General features: G+C 41.4%; 2 protein-coding genes across 2 annotated transcripts; both read left to right on the top strand.

Moving 5' to 3' along the window:
- Positions 1–396: 396 nt before the first annotated feature.
- On the top strand, positions 397–8,113 carry pdap1a (pdgfa associated protein 1a). The gene is made up of 6 exons (XM_031297963.2): positions 397–616; positions 1,767–1,849; positions 4,298–4,372; positions 4,706–4,827; positions 4,979–5,130; positions 6,831–8,113. Exons 1-6 carry the CDS (start codon positions 604–606, stop codon positions 6,857–6,859), a joined length of 474 nt encoding a protein of 157 aa, XP_031153823.1. The 5' UTR covers positions 397–603; the 3' UTR covers positions 6,860–8,113.
- Positions 8,114–11,613: 3,500 nt separating this feature from the next.
- On the top strand, positions 11,614–27,542 carry sh3bp1 (SH3-domain binding protein 1). The gene is made up of 18 exons (XM_031297947.2): positions 11,614–12,097; positions 16,220–16,262; positions 16,752–16,856; positions 16,947–17,023; positions 17,530–17,641; positions 18,521–18,597; positions 18,712–18,799; positions 18,936–19,004; positions 19,301–19,391; positions 19,487–19,623; positions 20,502–20,613; positions 20,981–21,062; positions 21,149–21,229; positions 22,522–22,635; positions 23,096–23,193; positions 24,405–24,567; positions 24,791–25,140; positions 27,277–27,542. Exons 1-18 carry the CDS (start codon positions 12,048–12,050, stop codon positions 27,540–27,542), a joined length of 2,115 nt encoding a protein of 704 aa, XP_031153807.1. The 5' UTR covers positions 11,614–12,047.
- The last annotated feature ends 221 nt before the right edge of the window (positions 27,543–27,763 follow it).

Raw genomic sequence — 27,763 nt, 5'->3', positions numbered from 1 at the left:
TAAGTACTGCAGTGCAATGTTAAGTTGGCTGAAAATGAAAGCAGTTGAAAGTGAGAGGACGTTTCTTTTTTTGCTGAGTATACTATGATGTAATTATCATATCTCTGTCCCTTGTGAAATGTACTTTGGAATTTCAATTTCTTTGTGTAAACATGTATTTATATTAGAATTTATTTTAGAGTAGAACTGAGAATTGATAATATTGTGTATTCAAAATCTAAAATGGGTTCATGTCAATGAAAGGTACGGCCTTTTATAAATTAGTTTTACTCTCTTTTAATTGGTGTTAATCTAGCACTCGACTTAATCTGGATAGTTGAAACAAAATGAAGAAATTGATGGAATAAGAAGAAGAAGGTAATTGGTGGATATACATGTCAGTCAAATGCGCAGTGCAGCGATTGGTTGAATGGTCCTAACTGCGCAGGCGCATGATATCGTGAGTTATTGCAGCGTTTGCGGTTGTGCTTCCGACAGCGGGAGAGACGAAGTAGTTTCTGTGCTTTTTTTCAGCACTTTAAACCGCCGGCTTTGTTTGTACTACTGTCAGATTATTTCGCGATATAGTAGCGGACTTGATCTATATACACATCACTTTTAATAATGCCACGGGGCGGTAAGTGTTAATATTCAAATAAATGTAACATGCTAATGTTTAGCAAGCTAATTCTAGCTAGCGAATTGTTAGCTACAGTAGTGTAAATTCCCGTTGAACTCTCACATGCTTAGCTTTTAGCATGCTAACCGGTTAGCACAGTGTATTTGCGGGTATGAGCGATTCAGGAAAGATACACAATGTACCAATAGTGAATAATTAATACCTTCACACGAACACCTGTTGGTAATTTCAGAATCTGAACGGTTTGAATGGTTCGATATCTGGCCATTTTTGTTCAACTTTAACCGTCAGCACCATGTGCACAACAGGAACGTTAACGTTAGACCGCTTTACGTAAACATTTATTTGAATTCCTGGTAGATAGCTGTTATCACTATCATCAGGTTCGTTCATAAGTATTTTGTTAAAGTATTCACTAGCTATGTATCTGGCTGTTTTTGCTGTCATGTCGTCATAACACTCAACTAGCCATGCCATTTTCCGTGAAGGTAGCTGGCCCTCGGTGTACGTCATGTGTGACTGCTCTCGCACCACACAGACACACTGTCGCTGTCCCTATTCACACTTTGCAAAAAGCATTAGAACTTCAATGTAGAATTCTAATAACAGGTCTAAACTGTATCGGGATCTTATCATCCAGACCTGGTTAGTAACGGGTGTACATAAAAACAGCAACACCTGCTGCGCCACATGATCTAGCTAATATTGCACCATCGCAAAGTCTTGAATGACGAAATGGTCATAGTGTCTAGTCCGGTCCTCTCACTATCCACAAACAGCGTCACCAACACAGTATTCATTCACTACTCACATATTTAATCACGTTAAAAACAAAAACCCGTTATTCTTAATCGTCACACACAACTAACAGTACAATGTCGTGAAATTCGATCTTTTCATTTAACCCATTCTAAGCATTAGGAGCAGTGGACACATAATGTATACAGCGCCTGGGGGAAAGCATTACTTTGTAAAGTTGTTACTGTTGTTGAGTGGATGTAACGTGAATGCAAATATGTCCCTGTACTGAAAACGATTCCATCCTCTTTGTGATTGACCACTGTTGACAACTTGTAGAACGGACAAACTTCAAAAACAGTTGGATACAGTTGATTTGGCAGTAACAACTCTTACAACTGTGTTACAGGGAAAAGAGGCCACAAGGGCAGGGGGAAGCAGTTCAGCAACCCTGAGGAGATAGACCGACAGATGAAGGCACAGAAAGAGTTGGTAAGTGAAAGATCTTTGTGGCAGACATGGAGTTCCTTTCAAACCAGAGGGCTAAATTTCACAAAACAAAAAGATAAGGGATTAAGCCGGGATTTCCCAGTTATCCTGGCTCACTTTTAGCCTCGACTCGGTTTCACAAAAGCAGAGGCATCTAAGTTACCATGGAGATGTATTCTTTACAGTTAGCCTGCTCCCGACCAGGCTAACAGCCAGGATTTATTCATCCTGGAGCCTTTTCTGTTCACTCAGCAGTGGTATTACCGTATTGTTATCAGCCTGCATGAAAATACATGTGTATATTGCTGTTCATTTAAGTACTGTTATTATTTAAAGTTGTGACCATAATTATTCATGTGACAGTCATTGTTAACGGTTATATTTCTGTATGAAGACTGCTGTTCATATTGTTAGAAGTTTGGTGCATATATTATATTTGTGTTTTTAAATGAAGTCAGTTACTAAGGGCAATATATAAATGGCTCTACATGTGTGTTTCTATAGTGGAGCTTAAATTATTTTTGGTTGATATTTTTTTTTTGTATTTAACAAAGGATTCAATAAATTGGCATTCTTAGCACACAATTTGTGTTGTCCAGTAAACTGGGACTATAATTTGAGAGGATTGTACAATTATAAAAACCTATCCTAATTGTACAATCCTCCTTAATTATAGTCTTAGTTCACTGGACCAGTAACTATATAGTGTAGGCTACATTCATGTAACAGGGAGAGGACACCCCAGTGGTTTTTGACTTAATATTTTGCTGGGGGGAAATAACTGTAAACATGACTACAACATAGTGTATTCATCAGTGTGCATTATATTCATCACTTAATTATATTTATAGTTTCTAGATCTTAGAGTCCAATTTCTTCAGTGTCTTTCTTTTCTATCTCCATATATACGAGGGAGCAAAGCATATAATATGTAAAGAAGGAAACTCGTCCTCTATAAAAAAAAACAACAACAACAAAAAAAAAAAAAACGTGAAAAGCATGGTAGATGATAGTCTAAAAATATACATTTATGAACTACTGCTCTTAACTGAAACCATTCAATGAGTCACTTGTCATTTGCAATTAAAAGCGAGCAGTGGAAGTTAATATGACTTGGGTAATTTATATTTTAGCCCATGAGAGAGAGGGAGAAACAGAGTGAAAGAGATATTTGCGCATCATATTCTAGCGTTGTTGTAATTGATCTTCATGGTAAATTTCCTGAGTAACATTATCTTCTGCTCACTTTGAAGGCAAAGAGTACAACTGTTAATTTGTGCAAATGATTAGTAGCCTAACTCCTTGAATGGTATGATTATGACGGTTTCAGTTCAGAGCAGTGGTCAGCTAATGTATGTATTTAGGCTACTTACGCATTCAGTCGGTCCGCGGTCGTCTGCCACTCTTTTTCTTGCTGTTTCATTACAGCGCCCGTGTTTCTTTTTTTTACAAATAGTGTTTCACGTTATCATACTTCCACAAGAAGCTGCTGCTCACTCTGTGTAAAGTATGTACAATGCGTATTCTCTATTGTAGCATCAGTAAATCTGATCGACCTCGCGGCCTGTTAAAGTGCCCATATTATGAAAAAATCACTTTTTCTGGGATTTGGGGTGTTCTTTTGTGTCTCTGGTGCTTCCACACACATACAAACTTTGAAAAAAATCCATCCATGCTGTTTAGAGTGAGATACAGTTTCTGAATGTGTCCTGCCTTCAGTCTCTGGGTGAGCTGTTCAAAATCGGCACGGCTTGTGACGTCACAAGCCGAAACGAGCAGGCTAACCGCAACCATTAGCTCGTTAGCATGCTAATGCTAACGCTAGCATGCTACCTCGTTCTCAATAGCAAAGCACTGCTACAACACACACAAGTTCACCATAATCTACAAAAGAACTACTTACATGTGCGCCCTCATTTAGAAGTCTCCCAGCTAATCCTGCCTTGTAACTGACCGAAGTTGTAGAAACAGCCTTTCTTTTACTGTCTATGGAGCTAGCTAGCTGACATGATCTACATCTGAGCTACTGGGCATGTGCAGTGTAATCAAAGATAGTACAGAAGAAGAAGAAAAGAGGTCTCACTCTGTAGCTAAAACAGAGACCAGCTGAAAAGAGGATCTGCAGCAGTGAGAGAGAGCACTGCAATACAACAAAAATATGTTTTTTTGAAAATTAAACCATGTAAACCTATTCTGGTACAACCTTAAAATACAATTATGAACCTGAAAATGAGCATAATATGGCTGCTTTAAGGAAAGCCGTGAACGCGCATCTATCCGAATTACCGCCGCCTGGCTCGACCTGGTCGCTCCTCCTCCGCCTGGCTCGACCTGGTCGCTGCACAGATTAGACCAGGTCAAGTCTCGCTTTATCGGTTATCCTGGATTTATAAATTCTGCTTTTGTGAAACAGCCCCCAGGTCTGGCTTGATTAAATGTGTATGTTTACAGGACGAAAATCCTGGTGCAGAGAAGGTGGACTCTGCCGATTCTGAGGAAGAGAGCAGCAGTGACGACGATACCGAGGTGAGTGAGAGCGGGGTTATAATGTTGGCTTGGCCTAGAACTTGGTGGGGTTGAAGGACTGATACCACACCTAATGTTTAGTGTTTGGCCTTGCTGAAATGTATTCAGCTTAACTCATTTGTAACTTGCTTCCAGTATCCTTATGTAACACTGTTGACTTTTGGCATCAGAGGGAATTAGAAAGTACACCGTGAACGATCAAATGTGTCTGGAAATGTGTTTTTTGAAGGACAAAACTGCACCCAAACAATGGTTGAGTGTTAGTTGCCACTGTAGACAAACACGTTTACACGCCTCACTGATCTTACAATTTTTTTTTGTTTTTGCACACAGAGGAAGAGGAGTGGGGTGGAGGGCCTTATAGAGATTGAGAATCCCAACCGTGTGTCTCAGAAGAGCAAGAAGGTGACTGAATTAGACGTCAGTGCTCCCAGAGAGCTGTCTCGCCGGGAGAGGTAGGTGTCACTCAGGAAAGGAATGTTTGTATTTGTGCTATTGTGTTTTGTTTAGCTCCTGAAATGATATATTTGTTGCTGGCACCAGGCTTTTTAGTTTGGTTGAGTATTCCTTAAGCGTATGTGTGTGCCCTCCTGTTCTTTTTCCCAGAGAGGAGATCGAGAAGCAGAAATCAAAGGAGCGCTACATGAAGCTCCATCTTGAGGGGAAGACTGACCAGGCCAGGGCCGACCTGGCCAGACTGGCCATCATCAAGAAACAGAGGGAGGATGCTGCCAAGAAGAGAGACGAACTCAGGAAAGGTGAGAGGACACAACAATTTACAACAGTTCTGTAAAGCTACAGCCTTTGTGTGCTAGAGGTGGAAATTAAGCAGATTTTCCCTCAGTTCGGTTTAAACATTTGCATTTAAGCTCAGAACTCATCTGTACACACATCGGCAATAATCACGTCTGACTAATGATTTCTTATTCTCAGTTCAGCTTGGGGATTTGTAAGATTTGTTCATACATCTACTGTGTACACACAGTCAGGTCCCCAGGCCAGAACATGCACATTAATTTAGTTTAGTGTTTAGTTAAATGTGTTTTTAGTTAAGTCCCAATACATTTTGTCAAATGTAGTGTGCCAAAAAATCCAGGATGTCCTACAGCATCTGGTCGCTTGCTGTATGCAAGCCAGCATGCTTTTCTGGTTATTCTGACACACAATCGTCTGCGTAGCATATATGAGCAAGAGGGTCAAAGTTCAAGGCACACTGACTACGTTTACATGCACATAATATTCAATTTTTTGCCCTTATTCTGAAAAAGACGATATTCCGACTGAGCTGTTTACATGGCTGATGAAAGTGAATATGCCACTAACGTTCACGTTTACATATAGCCGTGCAAAATACAATTTGTTCAAAGTTTAGCAGCGGTGGAGGACTTGTTGGACCGTGCGACCACAGCGTCCCTCTTTCATTCCTTCAACCAGCTCCTCGAAAAGGTCGGCGTAGCGATGTGTACGAATATCCAAAAACCTGTTGATGTCCAGGTCTTTGATAATGTTTATAAAAGTAGCTGTGTTTCTCCTTATCGGGTCTGCAGTCTTGCAAACCGTTGGCTGGTTGGTTTGTTTACAGAAACCATAGCAACGCACACAGCTGACCGTAGCCGTAAACAGGCAGTTAAAAACTCAGATTGAGATGCATATTCCAAATGCGCTGTATACATGTGCAAAGAATGCCTCTAAAACCCGAATAATACCGGAATATCCCACGTCTTAATCGGAAAATGCTATATTTGGAAAAAGGCCTTATTCGGAATATCCAACCAGAATGTGCTGTTCACATGACCTGTATCAAATTCGGAATATTGTCACATTCGGAATAATAGTGGAATTTTGGTGTGCATGTAAACGTACTCAGTGTTGTATACAGGGTTCATACGTTTTGAAAAAACCTGGAAAAGTTATGGAATTTAAAAAATGCAAATTCCAGACCTGGAAAGGTTTTGGAAACATAAAAAGACCCAGAAAGTTTTGGAAAAGTCATGGAATTTTTTTTTTAACGCAGCATAATATGTGATTCATAAATGTATTTCACGTCGTCCTAACCTCAACGTTCTATTCGGGGCGCGATATTACAAATCCTGCTATGAACCACATAAATTCATAAATCATTCATTTTATTGTTAAACCTCTGAGAGTAAACTTTAACACAGATTTTTATTCTTATTGTATAATGTCGACTGACATTTTCAGGAATACATAGTCACGGAAATTTGCCAAAACGCCATGGAAAAGTATTGGTTAAAATGGGTATGAACCCTGTGTATATCAAAGTAGCATGTCCCAATTGTACGCTTACTGCATGCAACAGTACGTACTTTATAAGGGCAGCTGCAGTACGCACTAAGAGCACAAAGAAAAGGTATGTGATTTGGAACGCAGCTTTACACAATTCTCTATGTTGCTTCTTATTTTTTTCCATCTGATTTTTTTATTTTTTATTTTAAAGATGCTGAAGACTCCAAAGCAAAGCGTTAGTCCTCCACCTGAAGGCTTCAACACGCACTTCAGTCTCGGAGGGATGGAGAGAGCAGGAGATCTGGAGGTGGAGAACGGGGAGTGGGACCAATACCAACGGCGTCGGATCAGGAGTGCTCCTGAACTCCTGTCCCTCATTTCAAATCAGAGGGGCGTGGGTCCTCCTTAACAGGTGGTCAGGACGGGGGAAAACGGGTGGATCAAAGTGAGATAAAAAGGAATGCAACATTTGGGATGCCTCTAGTTTTCTTCCTCGCGAGGAGACAATCGCAGGTTTACCAAGTGCTTCACTGCCTCTTTACTCCTCCCCGCCCACCAGGGTTTTAATTCTGAAGCTGCTGAAGTTATTTCCATTCCGTTTGATTCACACATTTTTACAAGGTCACCTAATACAAGTTTACTTAACGACTGAACAGGAATTACAGTGAGCGTGCATGGGGCTTTTCCTTCCATCTCGCCTGTTTTTTTTTGTAAGAAGGCAAATCAGTGACAGATGGAGAAAAAGAACACTTCAGAGGATAAACTGATATATAGGAATTATACAATGTAGTTATAGTATTTGTGGATATGTTGCACAAGACATTGGTATAATTTTCTAAAGATATGAGTTCCACCCCCCCCCACTTCCATCATCCAAACATGACTATTCTGCATTCTCGGCCAGCTTCTTTTTGTTCCGGTGTTGGTTTTGCCATGTTTTGACCTCCTTTTTTTTTTTTTTTTTTCAATAGGAAATTCACCGTGGGAAGAATTAGCTGCCCTCAAAACGTCTAGAAAGTACAACATCTTTAGTTTCTTTTGCTTTTTCATGGATCTTTTCCCCCCTAAATTGACACGTTGCTCACTTGAATCCTCTTATTGCTGTCAGTTCAAAAGTGTTTCAGAATGCGTTTTGTAATCCTTTGCTCAAAGCACCTGGAATATTACTTGAGTTGCCTAGAATAAGCATTTTTAAGTTGTTGGACATCAGTGCTGGAAAGCATTGTCTCAAACCTGCCTCAGTAACTGTGGCCTTGCCCTGTTTCTGATGGGGTCCTCTGTGGTTCTATAGGACGGATTGTGTCTTTTGTTGCCTTTTACAAAGTTTACACAAGACCAGTTCACTGTCTTCCTCCTGTAATAAAAGGCCTACAACGAACCTACGTTGAGTTGTTTATTAGGTACACTTAAAAGCTAATGCAGTCCTTTACATAGGCACCACTAATAACGGTCTCCAAACTGACCACAGACAGCTTATCTCTGACAGCGTAAACATAAAACACATTATATACACTTTACAAAGAGGATTTACTTGTAGGGCTTTTGTATTGTTTAGACTGCACAGGTCTACATGATGAACTGGTAACTCTGTATGTGGGGGGGGTTTGGAAATGCCTTGATCAGGAAAACAGTGATCCCTATAGCTAGATTAAAGAACAAACCATTGAAACCCCAAGGTGTGAGAAGTGTAGCCACAGCGTAAAATTATATTCAGGTTTTTTTTCCATCATGTATTTGAAGTCATTTTTAAAAATAAATTCATTAATAAGTGACTGTTGTGTTTGTATATTCAAATGTTTTTTTTAGTTATTTGCTTGAAGCAGCCAGAATGTGTAGTTCTTCTGATTCATTCTGTTGTGTATTTTTAACCTCCAGAGTTGTTTGACACCAGGGTCCAACAGTAAGGATTCCCAGGGTCAAGTAAACGCAACAACCCACTTGCCCGTTCCATCATAATCATATCATAAATTACGCTATCGTTCTCCCCTCCCCTTGCCCACGTCGTAGAATGCTTGTTGAACGATTTGATCTGAATGTCCCGGTGGCCAATCAAGAATTGAGTTGACGCTAGTCTATATCGACAATGTTTTATTTCCGGGATTGTTCAGGTGCCGCCGGAAATTTCGCCGGCTGTCCCTCATTTTGTCCGGATGACCGTTACCTTCCTCTTTCTTTGTGTTGGCATTTTAATCTCCGGTGGATTTCTGAGGACTATGGTTAACTGCTCCTCAGATCTCTGCAGGGTAAATCCAGACAGCTAGGTAAGGTACACGTTCCACCAAAACAAGTTCCTTCCCTGAGGCTATTTTGCAGCGGCTCCGTCCGGCGCTTAGCACCGCCCCAAGACAATTGTGATTGGTTTAAAGAAATTTCAATAAATCGGAGCACGTTTTTCTCCCATCCAGGAATGCTGTGTGGATTAGCCAGACCCTCCTGCGCAACGCTGTGGAGGAAGGTCTGGCAATGTGAGATTAAATTGATGCTATTGGTGTGCGACTGGTGGCTGTCTTGTTGAAAAATAAGATGATGATGGATGCGTACGAGCTAAAGCGAAAGAGTGTTTCAAGTGTCCTGGAAGGAAATTTCTTTGGTGGCAGTAGAAGATGTCGATAAAACAACTACAATGGTTTGCGACGTTTTGAGTCGAAGGCAGAGAAAAGTGGATCATTTTTCAAAGGAACGTCTTCAGAATTATTTGATAAACACTAGTGAAAAATGAAAAAATTGTGTTGTACCAATTAAAATTGACTGCAATTGAGAAAAATAAAAATAAAAACCTTAACGTTGAACCCTGGACACTGTCAGATCCAAAAACAACTTAAAGACGCCAGACAGGGCAGGCCATTGTTGTTAGCTCGGTGCATTTTGCTGTTGCAACCACTAGACTGCAGCATCTCACCAGGGTTACAACCTCCACCCGAACATCTGTGTGCAGCTCTTGATGCACTGCCATGTTCAGCAATGCAATAGAATTACATTTGGATGCCATTTTACCACAATCCAACTAGCCGCAGAAGCACTCGTAAAGATTAATAGCTCATACATCTGCAGAGCCATGACTCGGGCTGTACTGTTCACTAAAATGTTTTAGGGTTGAAATTGCAGTTATATCACATCCTGTTTGTTTAACTTTATTATACACCGAAACTTGAACATTTAACAAGGCTTTTTGTCAAAATGAATCTGTACAGATCTGGCAAATCAAAGTATGTATCAAATACTCACTGGACACTAAGTTCCACTTGTTAAACTGCTCGTTAACGCTATGTAATTAGCCAATCACGTGGCAGCTGCTCAATGCATTTAGACATGTAGACATGAGCTGCATCTCATGTCATTTGATAGCTCCTCGGCTGAACCGGAAGTTGTTCTTCTGTCCCTCCTCTGTGAAGGCCGTCTCAAAGCTCTTATTTCTGCCCCGAGGAGCGAGCATCGAGGTGGGATCATCGAGGAGCTATAGGCGAGGATACACAAGAGCAGCCTTACCGGAAGCCGTGCAGCTGAAGGAGCTGCTAACTCCGCCCAAACAACTGACGTATTCATGTGACGCTTCAGAGGAAAAAGGACGTCTCATCTCTCTAAAACACATTTGCTTGTTTCCTCTCTCCGATCATTTTCTTGCATCTTTCCCGTGCCTCCTCGGTGGGAGGGACTAAGACGTGAGGAAGGGAGGCAAGTGGAGGAGTCGAGCAGGCAATTTAAGTGACATGAGAGGCATCTATGGTCAAGATGATCTGCTGAACTTCAAATAGCATCAGAATGGAGAAGAAAAGTGATTGAAGTGACTGAATGTGGCATGGTTGTTGGTGCCTAACACAACCATCTCTTGGGTTTACAGAGAATGGTCTAAAAAAAAAAAAAAAAAATATCCAGTGATGGCAGTTCTCTTGTCAAAAATACCTTGTTGAGTTTGCAGAGCAGAATGGCCAGAGTGGTTTGAGCGGATAGAAAGGCAACAGTAACTCAAGTAACCACTCGTTACAACCAGGGTACTCACTAGAGCATCTCTGAACGGATTGGACAAACATTTACTGGTCTGATGAGTCTCGATTTGTACTGCAACATTCACGTTAGGCTCAGAATTTGGCGTAAACAACATGAGAGCATGGCCCCTCAGTACCAATTGAGCATAGTTTAAAACGCCACAGCCTACCTAAATATTATTGTTGACCATGTCCATCCCATCTTCTAATGGCTGCTTCCAGCAGGATAAAGCGTAGTCTATATCCACCACGTTCCACTTTCAGGATTGCTCTCGTTCTGCCGGAAATTCCACCGGATGTCACTCTTTTCGCCTGGATGTCCGTTACCTTCCGCTTTCTTTGTGTTGTAATTTTAAACTCCGGTCGATTTTTGAGGACTGGCCAATCTGAGTTTTCTGTTGCAGGACTAAAACAACCTTTTAACGTACACATATTCAACCAAAACAAGTTCCTTCCCAAGGCTATTTTGCAGAGGCACCGTTGCTCCATCCGGCGCTTAGCACCGCCCATGACGATTGTAATTGGTTTAAAGAAATGCCAATAAACCAGAGCACGTATTTCTCCCATCCCGGAATGCTGTGTGGACTAGCCAGACCCTCCTCAGCAGTGCCGTGGTGGAGGAAGGTCTGGCAATGCGAGACTAGATAAAGCGCCATGTCACATAGCTCAAATCATATATATATATAGGCCTAAGTTCAACAAAAAGGCTTGGGAAGAGCCACATTTAAATAAACATAATAAAAAAACATTATGTATTGCTACCGCCAGCAGCAGCAATAATAGTTTCCTCTTTTTGGCCTTTTTACATCCGTTTAACTCTAGCACTTATAGATAGCAGTTACAGAAGTACATACTAACCACAGCCTGAGGACAGCCTGAGGAAGTGTAAGCATCATTCTAATGGGATGCAAATCTGCAAATGTTTTATTTCCATCCAGAAATACGACATATAGATTTACCCTACCCTCACAAAGTTGGAGGATAAAGTACTTTTTTGGCTGAAAAACTGAATGAAAACCAATGTTCTGCCATTATGCCTTTTATAATCTCAGGGTTAACACCGTAAACACAAATCACTTATTCTCCCGTGTGAATGCATCGCAGTGGAATGTCTGTATTGGCTGAGTTTAAAATCATAGTGTGACAGTCAAATCTGAAAGAAAATCTCTCTTCCCCCTCACAGCTGACACTTCAGTGCAACTTCCTCATTCACTGACTTGTGTTCGATGTAGCTTTAGAGCACACTCCTGAAAGGAGAACGAAAACTGCCAAAACACACACACACATAAACGCACTAAAACAACAAACAACCAAAGAGGCGACCTGCGTGTACCTTCTTTCCCCTGATGAAGTAGCGCAGCTGGACGACTGGAGCAGGATACCTCGCGGGGCTGAGCAGGACTGAGAAGGTCGGGTAGAGAAGCTGGTCAGACTCCACTGCCAGCATGCTGCGCCAGTCCCTGAGCATCCTCATGCAGTTTGGCTCTGCGGCCAAGTAAGTGCTTTAAATCTAATATATCTCTCTTCTGAGTCGTGTGGAATATGTTGGATTGAAACTGTATGATGGACATCAAGGCTCTCACACTCGCATGTACACAGAACTCGAGCTTTTAAGATCCCTAAAGTTGCATGTTTTGGTGTAGGATAGGATTTTGAAATCATGGTTTGATTGATTGCAATTTCTCTTTGTGTTTTAAAGCATCACCGTGTAACCTTTTAATGAAGAAAGAAACACAATCTTCGTCTTATACATGAAAAAGTTGAATTTATAAGCAGTAAAATGCACCCTTGTTCAAGGCAGAACACTTGGTCTGGAATGACCAGTAGCTTATTACAGTGACTCATGTCATCAGACTTTAGAAAGATATTGCTGTAAAACCGACCGTTTGACTGCCTTCACTCTTCTCCACTTATACAACAGTTAGACTTTCTTATCATTTACCCTCTTCCCATAACTGTCACTTGCTGGCTCATTGTTTCACTTTAAAGCTGCTGCTGCTGCTGTGAATCTACACCTTGTCAGGATTCTAAATGTGAATCTTAGGATGGATCATTTCAGATATAAAGAACTTTTACGTTTCATTTAATTTTTCCGCATATCCATGAACTTTTAAGGACTTTCACAAAGCCCGTGGGAGCCCCTGTTATACCTGCCGTCATACTAGAAAGGTTTTCATTTCAGCGTAATAGTCTGCTTTGAGGAAATGTTGAATTCTCCTTTGGTTTCCATGTTCTCGTTTTGTTGCGAACCCAGTGTTGAAAAAGTGTGTAAAACTGGAATGACACAGTTGCTGGTTCCTCTTGAAAGTGAATCATGCTGTTTGGGGTTTGAGGGAAACCACCCCCCCCCCACCACCCACCCACACACACACACACACACACACAGGTCCTTTCAGGCGTTATAGACAGAGGGACAAACTGAGTCGAGTTGGCGGTATATGTTGGCAAGACATCCTGAAGGCAGTGGTCTACCAAAAAGCAGTTGGTGATGTTTATGCCATTGTGGCATCTCACTGGGAAGAAACAAAACTTTGACACAATAAAAAATTCTTTCTTGCAACTTATTTTTTTTTTTTACATTTCAGCAATCCCACCATCAAGTAGGTGTCACTTTGTTTTCATGTGCTAAATACCTCTCCTCTAGAGAGTTTCTATCTGTGCGTGTGAGTGACTGACTGAGCTACACCCTGTCTGGTTTTCTTGGTACAAACATGCATGCAGCAGGGGTAAAGGGGTGTGTGTGTGTGTGTGTGTGTGTGTGTGTGTGTGCGTGTGTGACCGTGCTGCCTCTGCCTCTGGCGCACTTAATAATAAACCTACACCGCGTGCATCTGCAGCAGAGCAACGTGGGCTTCACCTACCACAGCAGCGCTTCCTCCAGTTCTACTGACGCTGTGACCTTTGATGAGATAAACACATGCACAAAAATAAAACACATGCACACACTAAAGTATTTACATGTACAGTAACTATAAGAATACATTATGTACGAATAGAGCAGTTTTGTTTAAGTTGAATACCCCAAAGTGTAACAATATATAGGTTCCGATACAAATAATTCTTAATGTCACTTTGGTCAGGGAGTATAACCGCCATGATATCAGCAGTGAACAACTCTTGGTGTAGACATACACACCTCCACACAGACACAAACGTTCTTTTTTCTTTAAGCATACATACACGTCTGCTCACGTGCTCTGATGTAATTTTACTCTGTGTGTATAGTTACATGTTTTTTTTTCAGCCCCAAAAGGAAAAGTTGAAATGAGAGCGAGAGATGAAAAAGCAAAAAAAGGAACTGGCGTGTGTGGTTCAAACACATTGGGGAATTCTCCTCTTTGTGTTTTGAAATGTGAGGTGTTTGCTGGAGGAAATAAGAAACAACACCGTGGAGGTGCGTGAAGCTCATCTGACCTCTTTGCGAACTGGGTTGGATTTCCTTTTGGGTGTGATACACACAAGATTTGTGTTCTCAAATCTGCAGAGAAGGCTTGTTTCACCTCTCTGTCCATCTCCTTCCCTCCTTTTTTTAAACGTCTGGGTGTCGCAGCAGAAACGGTGTGTCTGCTCCTCCCTCTGCACAGAGCTGGTACTGAACTAAAGCCCCAGCAGCAGCCCTTTACGCTCCAGGTTTAGATCGCTGGATTCATGTGATCATGGATTTGTCTGTCAGGTCTAAACATTTTCTAACTTGTCAGCCGGCAGATATATTGAGAGCTCAGAGGAGAAGAGGCGTACTTCCTGTATCTCAGACTCTTCCTCCAACACATGAGTGCAGCACATTCATTTAATTGTGTTTCAAGTAAAACGTATAACATAGAAACCATTCACACTTAGTGTGAAATATATAGTTGTTATTCTTTAAAAGCTAATTTACACTTGCAACTTTTTTATCACTTTATTTCTTTGTGCATTCCGTTTTAAAGGTGCTGTAGGTAGGATTGTGAAGATCCAGGACTTAGCCAAAGAATTTGAACATTGACAACTTCTCAGTCCCTCTCCCCCCCTTTCTGCTAAAGCCCAAAACGGTCTCCTAAGCCCCTCCCCCCACAAGGGAGAATGAATGCGCGTGCATGAGCAGTGATTGACACGCAGTTAGACACCCCCCCCTGGCCCTGATTGGTGCATCTGAACAGGGAGCGGTGGATTTTTGCAAATCTCACTACAGGCTGTAGGTGGTACCAGAGGAGCCAGATTTTTTTTATATGACCTGCTTCATGTAGTTCAACTGGAACATAGGATCAGTTTCAGCAAATAATTATGACAGAAAGTTAGTTTTATAAGGCTACTGCACCTTTAAGTTAATTTTAAATATGATCATGAGTCAAAGTGTTCTCATTATCATCAGAGAAAGCTTCAAATCACACCGTTCTGTCTTAAAACTTCTGTGACTCCTTAAAGGAACAATTCACACAGCGCCCCAAAATCACAAATACATATTTTTCCTCTTACCTGTAGTGCTATTTATCAATCTAGATTGTTTTGGTGTGAGTAGCCCAGTGTTGGAGATATTGGCCATAGAGATGTCTGCCTCCAATATAATGGAACTAGAGGGCGCTCGGCTTGTGGTGCTCAAAATGCCAAATACATTTGAGACACAGAAGCAATGTCTCCTTATCATCTTCAGCGCAAGATGAAAACATTATACCCGTCTTCCTCGGCTCAGCTGTAGTGTTAGCTAGCTCAGGTGAGCTACCAGTATCGGTTATCTATAAACTAATCTCCACAAGCTAGCAATGTTGGACCAAGAGCCTCTCGTCCATGAGTACACTTCTTTCTGGCGGCTGTTGTAAGTAGAAAAATAGTTCCTACATGAAACTGCTCACAGCCAGGTCTGTGGATTATCTTGAGTAACCGGGTCACCACAAGCCAAGTGCCCTCTAGTTCTATTATATTGGAGAGAAGGCAGACACCTCTACAGCTGATACCTCCAACACTGGGCTACTCACACCAAAACAATCTAGACTGATAAATAGCACTACAGGTAAGAGGATATAAGTATGTATTTTTGATTTTGGGGTGAACTGTCCCTTTAAGAAACACTCTATTAGTGAAGTTTGCGATTCTAAGATGGCATCCTCAAATGTGTTTTGTCCAACAGTCCAAAAACCAAAGATATGTAATTCACAACGCTATAAGAGAGAGCAAAAGCAGCTAATCCGGTTACACTTAACTTGAAGGTCTCTACGTAAGAGTGACATGACACTGTCATGAACGTGTCATAAACATTATAAACAAGTCATAAACGTTTATGACGTAACGCTTCTGTCATTAAGTGTCATTCGGTTTTTGTCATGACAAGTCAGGGTTAGGGCTCATGTGTCATGACAGTGTCACGACAGTGTCATGTCACTCTTATGTAGACACCTTAAAGTGTTACTGCAAATCCTCACATTTGAGAAGCAGCAAACGGTTGGCATTTTTGCTTCATAAATGACTTTTAACAGTCATGATAGAGATTAAACAAATAGTTTGACATTGTGGGAGATATGCTTATTCACTTTCTTTCCGGGAAGTAAAAGGATATTCACGTATCAAAGTTGTTTTTGCCACTGGTTTTGACAACAGGGTTGTTTGCCTGCATATTCACTAACCAACACAACATGCACTTCTGCAGGTCACAAGATGCCACTGAACTTCTACACGAGGACCTGGTTTTGGTGAGGAAAAGAGAAAATTCCGTTTCATCCCTACAGCATCCCTACTTTATAATTCTACTACGAATTACTTCTTATCAACACATGATTACTTTATAGCTTTAGCTGTATACTGTTTTAATTCAAACTTTAGAATAAGCACCCACCTGAACTCAGTTGAACTTGTTTTCAGACATCAATCATTATTACTGTTTTTTTTTGCTAAGTCATGATCACCAGGGCCACTGAGCCCCATACCAACTTAAAACACACACATTAAACACATATGACTAATCACCACCACATGCATTTTTTGAAACACAAGTTTGTGTCGAAAAAGGACAGGAAACATCAGACGCTAACACGTTCACAAGCTTTGCTGCAGGTTAACACAGCACAAAGCGTTACTGTGTGTGTGTGTGTGTGTGTGTGTGTGTGTGTGTGTGTGTGTGTGTGTGTGTGTGTGTGTGTGTGTGCGTGTGCGTGTGCGTGTGCGTGTCTGACTGAATGAAGGTGGAGCAGCGGGTGGAACCGGCCAAGAAGGCGGCTCAGGTCCTTCACAAGAAGCTGCTGGGCTGCATGCAGAGTCAGACAGGCCTGGACGCTGAAAAACGAATGGTACAACTGGTAAAACTATTGCATCCATGAGGACAGGTCTGTAAACATTTGACTGGTTGCTGAGGTGTTAGTCTGCTTCTGTGTCCACAGAAAAAGCTCCCCTTGATGCTGCTGTCCGTCAGCATGGCAGAGAGCCTCAAAGACTTTGATGCAGAGTCCTCTATCAGGTGACCATTATCCACCCCTCCCTCCATGCTCTTTACCTGAACTCTTGACTGATAGCCGCGTTGACTGCTGTCATGTGAAAACCTCATGACTTTAGTATGGTGGTTTTCAGTTCTGGATGAAAAAGAAAGAGGATCCCACACAGTCTACAGCTTGTGACTGGAATTCTATTCATGTTTTTTATTTATAGTTTTTAGGCTCTGATAAGAGTAGCTATGTGAGTTACATGTCACTTACTCTGTATGATAATGTTTCAGTTGTTTTTTTTTTTTAGTCCTGAGGGAGATCCATTCTGGTTCAGAATATGTAGTTCTTGTTGCAAGCTCTTCTCTCTCTTTGTGTTTACTGTTTTTTCCCCTCATATTTGAGAGATATTAAACACAGATCTCTCACATAACATAGTTTTTAGTTCTGACATCCATCTGAAAAAAATTATAAATTGCAAGACAAGAGTTGACCGTGCGTGTGTGTGTGTGTGTGTGTGTGTGTGTGTGTGTGTGTGCGACAGGAGGGTATTGGAGATGTGCTGTTTCATGGAGAAGATGCTGGCCAGCATGCTGGCAGACTTTGAAATGAAAGTGGAGAAAGACGTTCTGGAGCCACTCAACAAGCTCAGTGAGGTGAGAATGGCTTGTTCTGCGTGTCGTTGAACAGAAACTAAAAGAATACTTCTGATTGGCGTGCTTCATGTGAGCCAGCCTGTGTGTACATGCAGGTTTGACCACAGCTGTAAATACATGCCAGAACATAAACTGAGGGATTTGGGAATAGAGAAATGTTTAAAGCAGACATATTATGGGAAACTCACTTTTTCAGTACTTGTGCACATGTACATCTGGGTATCTGGAGTGCCTACTATTTACAAAGAGTGAAAGAAGACAACCCAGTCTCTTTTTTGTGGGCTGCCTAGATCAGAAAACATGGTATTTAACAAGCCATTCAGACTTGGCTCCCCTTCCCTATGTCACATGCAGGCTCGTTATATACCAACCCCAATCTTAGTATCTCCACACACAGCTTGAGAACTTTTTTTGCAAGTTTTCTTGCAAGCCATTCAGAGCAGACTGGGCTTTTTGGGAGGGAGGGTTAAACAGGCAGAGCGGAGCGTTTCAGACAGAGGATAAATACAGGTATCCTCAGACAGACAGTATGAGAAAAATAAAGTGTTTTTGAACATGAAAGCATGTAAACATGTAGTAGAAACCCCAAATACAAGTATGAACCTGAAAATGAGCATACTATGGGACCTTTTTTTTTAAGATGCTTTTGTATTGCATAACATTGTATTGTTGGGTGTTTGTGTTATTTTGTCCATCCTCAGTATGTATTCATCTAGAAGTGTATATACTGTATGCACGTGTCTTATTACGATGTTCATTTTTTATATTGCCATAATAAATGAAAGGACAAACTACCTGCAGCTGAATGAAAATAAAATAGCAAAATATGAAAGAAATGATATTCAATAGCTCTTTCAAATGTTTTTTTTCCCCTTCTAGGATGATTTACCAGAGATTCTCAAGAACAAGAAACAGTTTGCAAAGCTCACTACAGACTGGAACAACGCAAGAACCAGGTGAGTTACACAGCCACAGTCAGGGCTATGTGTGTTACAGTTTATCCACCGACAACTCATTTGTGTGTGTGTGTGTGTGTGTGTGTGTGTGTGTGTGTGGGGGGGGGGGGTCAGGAGCCAAGCCAGCACTGGTCCCCAGGCTAAGCAGGATGGGCTCAGGGAGGAACTGGAAGAAGCTTGGAGGAGGTTGGAGAGTATCAAGGTACCAGTGTTTTCTCTTACAACCACCTGGGCCGCAGCAAGCATGCACCCCTGCTGCAGTGTGCTCCTCCGCCAACTCTGTGGAATCAGCACAGTAGTCTCGACCTCTGACCTCTTTGTTTCTCTTGTCTCTGTAGGACCAGTACTCTGCAGATCTGTATCACTTTGCAACTAAAGAAGATGACTACGCTAACTACTTCATCCGTGTGAGTTGCGGTTGTCATGGCTTGTTCTTTCTTTGTCTAAGGTGTGTAATCAAAAGTACACCTCTCCCATGGCCGGGTTAGCTCAGTTGGTAGAGCAAGTGCGCATATATAGAGGTTTACTCATCGACGCAGAGGCAGTGGGTTCAACTCCGACCTGCGGCCCTTTGCTGCATGTCGTTTCCCTTCTCTCTCCCCTTTCATGTCTTCATCTGTCCTGTGAATTAAAGGCCTAAAATGCCCCCCAAAAATCCTCTTTAATCTTTAAAATGGCACCTCTCCTGTTTCTCCGACCATAGCTTCTCGAGCTGCAAGCAGAATATCACAAACATTCCCACGAATTCCTGGACAAAAACATCAGCGAGCTCAAAGAGAATCACAGTCAAAAAGGTGAAAGTTTGTTTGCACTAGCTTATTTGCAACACTGTCACTGCGATATTTCTACGTGTGTTCTTATTTCCTCTGGTGCTTATCTGATTCCGCAGGGCCTCCGCTAAACCTCTCTAAACAGAAGGTCTACGGGGAGCCTCTGCTCTCTCATCTGTCTCGAAGCAACAGAGAAATCGCTGCGCCCATCGAGGAGTGTATTCACATGCTGTTGAAAACGGGCATGACTGAGGAGGTAGGGCTTTTAGTTCAATTCCTCACAAAGCTATGCACCTAAGCATCATCCCAGCATGCATGTTTTGTTTCTTTGTGTATTTTGAATTAGACTGTTCTCATTCTCAGGTACTGCTGGATGCTGATGACTTATTCCCTTTAGAAATGTGTAGTTTTGTTGATGCTCAATTTATTTTCTCCTTGGCACTGTAAACTGTTTTCAGCTGTAGAAAGCAGCAGGTTTATGATCCTTAAACGTTTATATATAAACACACATTTAAATGTATGGGACTGGGCGTTATCGTTACATTGTAATTACATTGTAATTACATTGTAATTTCTTGTGTGAAAACAAGATTAAAGGCCTGTGCTAGCACCTCAGTGAAGCTGTACTGACACCTTGGTGCTTTGAAGTAAATGCTAACTCAATCATGTGAACATGATCCCAATGACCAGGAGCCCAGAGGCACACTGGGACCTCTTCAGCTACCAATCCACTTTCTCTACTTGGTCCATGCAGGGGACTTGAACCTGCGACCTTCTACTTCACAAGCAAAGTCCCCACGGACTGAGCTACTCATAGAAGATTGAGTTTAATAAACACTAGAACCTCTTTAATCAAGTTGTCTTGAGTCATTTGTTATATAATCAGTGGAGGAAATGGCCCATGTAGCATCTCTGTTTCAAGAATATGAAGGATGTGCAGATATTTTATATTACATTTATATTCATGTGTATTTCTCTATGTAGCAAATGTAATCTTTTGCAGGCCGTTAAGGGGCTGTTAAATGTTTGTGACAAGCACTGCTCTGGGCATGGCTGGTCTTGACTGCAGCCCTGCTCCTATCTTCAGCGCTCACATGTAACAACAACTTGTTTCTCTTCCTCCTCGCCCCTCAGGGTCTGTTTCGTCTGGCGGCCGCTGCCTCAGTGGTAAAGAGGTTGAAGTCTTGTTTGGATCAAGAAGCGGTCGACCATAGTGATTTCAGCATGGACCCTCATGCTGTAGCTGGTAAGGATGTGTCCGCTTTCCAGTTAGAGTTTCTGTGGAGAGCACTCTTCCTTGCCAACGTGACTTTCGCCGCTCATTCTAAGTGCCCATTTCCTCTTCTGTTTAGTCCAAATACAGCCCCTGTTGCGGCTTCCAGTAATGTAAAATACATAATTTCCTGAGTGCTAGAGAATTTTTAGAACAGTATTATAAAAGCTTTCATGACAGCGAGAGAACAGTGAGAGAAAACATCATCATAATATCATCATGACTATATATATATTATATCTACTATTATATCACCACAAAAAGTGGGCGGTAATTAAGTTAGCATATTATCTCAGCTTGTTTCAATGCAAGTGTGATGATTTATCTCTGAATGTGACAGGAGCTTTGAAGAGTTACCTGCGAGAACTTCCCGAACCTCTAATGACCTTTGAACTCTACAATGACTGGTTTAAAGCAGCAGGGTGTGTATAATATCTACACTATATATTTTTTTTACTTCTACTCTGGTTTCAAGTCTGTTTCTTGAGTTGGATCTCTTTCTTCACAGGGAAAAAGAGCTGACAGAGAAGCTGGAGCAGTTCCGAGTACTACTGAGGAAACTGCCGCCTGAGAACTACAACAACCTCAGGTGTGTACAGAACCACATGATCAAATGTCTCTGTGTATCTCTGGCAGTCATACATTTGCATGTCACTGCTGTTGGGCAATATGTATCTGAAAGGGTCAGCATTTCAGAAACAAAGAAGGACCATCCTTATATTCAACTTAAACTTTATGCATTTTTATGGATAATAATGTCGCTCTGCCGGTCGTTCGACCTTTTGGTCCAGACTTAAATATTTCAACATTTGTGGACTCTCAGAGAATGAAGCTTACCGTCAACTGTAATTAGCTAATGCAAGCATGCTAACACACTACACTTAGAACACGGTAAAGCTTAAACTGTATAAAATGAGTGGACTTAGCCACCGTAACGTCGCCCATTGGTTTGTGGACCACCGTTTTGAAGCCTTGAATTTGCCATTTTGGCTGTCGCCATCTTGGTTTTGTGGAGCCAGAAGTGACCATATTTGGATGAAAGGGTGGAGCTGTGGAGAAGCTTTAAGCTGAACGCTAAATTACCAGCTAACGCTTGCGCTAGTTAGCTAGTATGGTTAGCAAGGTGCAGCCGTAATAGTAATTGGGATGCTATTTTGGCTAGAAAAACTAAATGTACTTACTGGAATAAATGAACAGCTGACCTCTTACGCTGAACAAGATATTTTTAGGCGACCAAATTGTTACAATTAGCTTTCATTAACTGAAAACGCATCGTGAAAGAATCACAGTTCAAAGATGAAAACACAGACTACATCCAAAAACAAGTTCACAGCAATTTAAATCAATATGCTCTATGACATATATATCTTATCTATCACATACTGTATATATCTTTCTGAACAGTCTCTGTTTAAATGTACACCGTGCCATGGATTGCTAAGCCTCTATTCGGATTGACACTTTGCCGCATAGCGACTTGTCAATACCCTGCTTTATTGTCTATTTTACTCGAAATGAGACAAGGATTTTACAAAATGAAAGTCATTCTGTAACAGAAGACTCATATCTAACAATTGAGACCATAAACTCATTATGAAAATGTGTACAGAGTCCCTAAGTACAGCCTCACAGAGCTGCAAGTATGGCGGTATACTAGAGGTTAAAACCTGAAAAGCATATTTGGATATTTTTAGTTCTCACCTGATTGCATTCATTTGTCATTTAAGTTTCATTCTGTGCACCATAGGGCACCATAAGTGTTACTGTAACACTGTTTAACCCACTGGACTACAACCTTTTCAAATCATTTTTAACCAGCTTTATACTGCTCTTTGATTTCTTCCCTTTACTACTTGTTTTTTCCCTCTCTCTCCCTGTCAGGTACCTGGTCCAGTTCTTGTCTCTGCTGTCTGAGCAGCAGGCTGTAAACAAAATGACACCCAGTAACATTGCCATCGTCCTGGGGCCCAACCTGCTCTGGCCACGAGCTGAAGGGTGCGTAGTGACCTGTTTGTCTTTACCCTGCATGTACTATTACAGTACTCCATTCACACATGTTCAGCCCATATTTCCTGCTCTTCCTCTTTCATCATCTTTGTGTCTTAATATGAAGAGATGAGCATCGGTGACATATTTCAACATCAACAAGACTTGCTGGTGGCATAAAACGGAACAGCAGCGCCCTGTTAACAAATAAAACACGACAGATGATTGGCTAATACTGTCATTGCAGTGATGATTTTTTTTATGGTGTGTATTAATAGCATGAAGTAGGCCTACATCAGTCTGGCGGTCAAAATGCTCTCAGTGGTTAGACCTCAATGGAATTTTTTTTTTTACTTGAATGACACCATGGTTGAATTAAAATAACTTTTTTCTCTAACCGTAAAGAAAAAGTTAGTGTCGCCATATTCTGCAGTCTGAGCCTTTCCTCTCTACCTCTCTGCCTCTGTAGGGAAGCGGCTCTGTTTGACATGGCGGCAGCTTCTTCAGTCCAAGTGGTGATGGTCATTGAGCCTCTTATTCAGTACAGCTCCAGCCTCTTCCCCGAAGGTATACAAACACTGATGTGTGAGCATTTAGTCTTTAAAGTGTGATTATGGTTTATTACAACTTGAATTTTATTTTGGTAGTTTTGGCCTTTTTTTTTTTTTTTTAAAACATTGTACTTTCTTTTTTTTAAGATTATTTTTTTGGGCATTTTCAGCCTTTATTTTGATAGGACAGCTGAAGACATGAAAGGGGAGAGAAAGAGGGGAATGACATGCAGCAAAGGACCGCAGGTCGGAGTCCAAGTCATCGCTAAGATCTAAGATCAAGTTAGACGATCCAACAATTTGTAAACAACAGGGCCGGATTAACCTTAAAGAGGGCCTCGGTTCATGGTAATTACTTCATGGTACCTTATTTAAACCCATATTTATTTAGGAGTAAGTACCATACAAGCACAAGGAATAGAAGTAATATTCCATGGGGCGCCTGGGTAGCTCACGTGGTAGAGCAAGCGCATCATGTACAGAGGCTCGGTCCTCGCCGCAGCGGCGGCGGGTTCAATTCCGACCTGCGACCCTTTGCTGCTTGTCATTCCCCCCTCTCTCTCCCCTTTCAAGTCTAAGCTGTCCTGTCAAATAAAGGCCTAAGAATGCCAAAAAACATCTTAAAAAAAGAAAGAACTAATATTCCATGTTTAAAAACATAATATTAATGTAATGTAAATGTTGCCTCATTGTTTTATGTTGTGAAACATTACTACAATATACAATAAAAATAAAAAAATAAAAAAAGAACAAATCTTGCGACACCCTTGGCATGTCCTCAACTCACCCCAGGGGGCTGCATGCACCCTCTCTGGAAACTGCTAATCTGAACAATTATTATTGTATAGTATTAGGAGGTGCAACGGAAAATTAGCACACTCATTGCACAACAAGACATAGTTGAACCAAGAAGTCTGTCTGTAAACTCTGATAAATGTTTATAACAGGCATGTTGGATTGTAATTTTACTTTTCCAAATACATTTAGCTTACATGTGGGTTTGTTTCGAACCTGCCTGGCCGTTTGACCGCTTCCCATTTCTCTCGCGTGGACGTCTAGGTTAGTGTTGTCAGATCTCGGCAATAACCTAACTGAGTGCAATTATGATATTATTACCAATGAGAAAGATGGCCAAAAGGAAACAAATGGCCTAATTGTTCTTTAAATAAAAATGTTGTCTATTTGCTGTAGCACTCATACATTTGACTTTGTTTTGTTTTGGTTTAGCTGTATCCTTTGAGATCCCAGACCATCCAGAGGTCGCGGATGTGTCGCAGCCAGTTGCCCAGTCTCTGATCTCAGAAAAGGAGAAAGTGAGCAGAACAGTCTCCTCTTCATCCACAGCCTCCTCCTGCTCCTCTCATCACCTCCCTCTCTCAAAGACAAACAGGTATCACCAACGGTGCAGCATCAAATCGTCATTGTGATGACAGCACAATCATAACGCACCTAGGTAATGACATTATGACAAGCTGCTCTAGGTTCGCACACTAGTGGCTCCAAATGGCAGCAAGAGGTAATGGTTTCAAATAGTTAGAGCGCCTTTCTGTATTATTATTATTTTTTTTTTTTTACAAACAAAACGTGAACATTTGGGTGTTTCTTTCCATCAGCACAACCTCTCAGGACAGTGGTGGCTTCTTCCTGGTGAAATCTGGCTCTGTGAGTCGCAGTGGCACCTCCACATGGGCCAGCCCGGTAGCTGACACAGCGGCACCAACCCATCAAAGCGCAACATCCAGCAGCTCATTCTCCCTCGGTCCCAGCCCCACCGTGGTCTCCAACTCTTCCGCTGCCTGTAGCTCCTCAGCACTTCCTAAAGCAACGGGATTGGCGCCAACCCCAGGTCAGATCAGGAGTCCCACCCAGAAGCAGTGCTCGGATCAAGGCCTGCTGGAGCCAATTTTGGAGGCTCCTCCAGACTCTCCGAGAGCTTTGGTGAAGATCACATCACCTTATAAACGTAAGTCCAATGTGCCCAATGGCTAACCTTAGATGTTGACTTGTTCGGTCACACAAAGTACTCCTGGCGTTTTTAGCATTGATCTTCCGTTACTAAGAAGAGACATATTTGTAAAAGAATGGTCCAAATTAAAACAACAGAAGCTGAGATGTTAAAAATTTTAGTTCCTAGTACGGGGTCAAGCTCCAAAATCACTGGATCCTACATTTCCCATAATGCAAATCAAGAGTGTCTTTTGTTAATCCTCTTAACTTAACACCTCAAACTCACATCACAGGCTTTCTGTTAAAAGTTAAAAGTCTTAAACCCAAGCTGACATAACCCTGATGACATCACTATGACATAATCAGGGTTATTTTCTCAGATTTTAGAAAGCTCCTTTCAGAGCCACAGAAGACATTTCAACTGTTTTCACAGGTTGGGAAGTATGTGTCGAATTGGTTAGATGGCCTAAAACATATTTCCCTACAGAAGCAGCAGCCCCTTCATTCATTCATTCAGTTGTTTTTGGGCTGAGGGCACAAGCATGTCTCATAGTTTATGTCTGTTTTCCTTTTTTAACGTCCTGTGCAGATTGTTTACCGCTATCACTTTCCTCTCACTAACTCAAAGTGAGGGCTAGTTAGGTCAAGCTGACAGAGAAAGAAAAAAAATGTACTGCTCTTGTTGTAACAACCAGTAAGTATACAGGAAAAAGGAAGTCTGACACCACTGACCAAACTATAAACCTCTAGGGTAATGCATAATTTCTCACATTTGTATGTGCTTCACTTAGTGGTGGAGGCTGAAATACTTTTTTATGTTATATAATAATAATATGTTATTATTATATGTTATATGTCTGACTACAAAACGTCACGTTCTTCAAATTTGAGTATAGTTTTCTTCCAGGATTGATTTTTTTTCAAAACAAAGTAGAATTTGAAATCAGCACTCTTTAGCAGCAGCCAGTCAGACAAATGTTAAGACTTCCTTCCTTGAACTTGAAAACAGCATAGCGGTTTGTCTAAACACTGATAAGCACCTAAAACTGGCAATCCAAGATCCAATTCATTTGAATTAATTGAATTATTTTTTTCGTTGTTGAGGTATTTTGAGTTTTATGTCAAATGGGCTGCATCTAATAGTTGCATATTGTTTCATCACGTTAGTCTAAAGTGAAATTATGTAAGCCCCATAAACAGCTGCACCTGAGGCCACGTGTGACAAGTACGGGGATAATCACACTAAAATAATGCAATGCTAAAACGTCAAGACGAGTCGATGAGTCAGCAAACTATGTCAAGTTACACAGCAATAGTTATAGTCATACCAGACCAAGTTAGGCTACAGCAGCAAAATCCCTGAGTATATACAGTACAATTAAGTGAGGGGGTCTTTAATTGCTTATGAACTCAATGTTGTTGTTTTTTGAGAGAAAACTAATGTTATTTATTTGGTCAAAAGCTGCATAGTCCAACTTTAACTACAAGCATCTAATAATTAGAGATGGCCCGATACCATTTTTTGCTTCCCGATACGGATTCCGATACCTGAACTTGCGTATTGGCCAATACCGAGTACCGATCCGATACCAGTGTGTCATATATTTTATTATGTTTTAACAACTGTATACTACTATCCCTGTATGGATGTGATATGATTTCTATATCTTTGTTGTCGGCCTGGCTCAGGTTAAACTCTTTATGAAACATGAAAAAACACAAACAATGAATGCCACAGAACTTTCTGTTATTATCCAGTTTGACAATCCGTTATAACGGAAAAAGAACATAAATAAACTACTTTAATGTAGATTTTCTTTAGGGCTTTCTTACGTGGTATCGGATCGGTGCATGAACTCCAGTACTTCCCGATACCGATACCAGCGTTTTAGGCAGTATCGGAACATCTCTACTAATAATGCAGTGATTTAATATTGAACATTTACAGCATCAGTACCGGGCAGTGGACAGCAGTGAAATTTTTCTTTTTTAAAATATCTTTTGTCTTTTTAGGGGTGCATCTTCCTCCTCAGTTTCACAGATAACATGTATTATAGATGACCATCTTGCATCACAACCCTTTTTTTTTTATCTGATCGCTCTCAAGGCGCCTTCCTTATAATCCCACTGTCTTCCTTTTCTCATGCTACAGCCAAAAGATCTTTCAACCTGACCAAAGCTGGCCAAGCTAACGAGCAGTTGACAGTTCAGTACTCCAAACCCCCACCACCTCCCAAGCTCCAGGCTCCTCCTACATCCACCCCGGCAGCTGTGGACACACCGATCCAGCCGACACCCGCGCCCCGAGCTCAGTTGGCCGGCCTCAAAAAGCCTCCTCTGAAAAAGCCTGGACTCAGAGCCCCAAAGTGCCCTCCACCGCTTCCTCCACCATCACAGGCAAAAGAGATTCCTTCTTAAGCACAGTGAGAAAACTTAACACAGCTGAAAATCTTGCTTTTGCCGACCTCCAGTGGTTTCACTTTTTACCTTTTGTTGGGTGTGGTTATAGGTGCAACAAATGACCACACCCAACCACACCTATCACTGACGCTGGCTGTGGTGAGAGGTCAAACAGGCTTGAATCGTTCAACCAGAGAGGGCAGCAAAAACACTGCTTTTCAGCCTGCTGTTAAGTTCCT

This window comes from Sander lucioperca, chromosome 22 (assembly GCF_008315115.2).
Source record: "Sander lucioperca isolate FBNREF2018 chromosome 22, SLUC_FBN_1.2, whole genome shotgun sequence".
Lineage (NCBI taxonomy): Eukaryota > Metazoa > Chordata > Actinopteri > Perciformes > Percidae > Sander > Sander lucioperca.
Note: the sequence above shows the minus strand (reverse complement) of the source record. Positions and strands in the feature narration are given on the sequence as shown.

Bases quoted from the DNA above. Each gene is read 5' to 3' on its own strand.
- sh3bp1 (XM_031297947.2), top strand. From the start codon at position 12,048: ATGCTGCGCCAGTCCCTGAGCATCCTCATGCAGTTTGGCTCTGCGGCC. The intron at 16,263-16,751 runs GTGAGGAAAAGA...GACTGAATGAAG, and splicing joins TACACGAGGACCTGGTTTTG to GTGGAGCAGCGGGTGGAACC. The intron at 17,024-17,529 runs GTGACCATTATC...TGTGTGCGACAG, and splicing joins GATGCAGAGTCCTCTATCAG to GAGGGTATTGGAGATGTGCT.
- pdap1a (XM_031297963.2), top strand. The intron at 4,373-4,705 runs GTGAGTGAGAGC...TTTTGCACACAG, and splicing joins GCAGTGACGACGATACCGAG to AGGAAGAGGAGTGGGGTGGA. The intron at 4,828-4,978 runs GTAGGTGTCACT...TCTTTTTCCCAG, and splicing joins GAGCTGTCTCGCCGGGAGAG to AGAGGAGATCGAGAAGCAGA.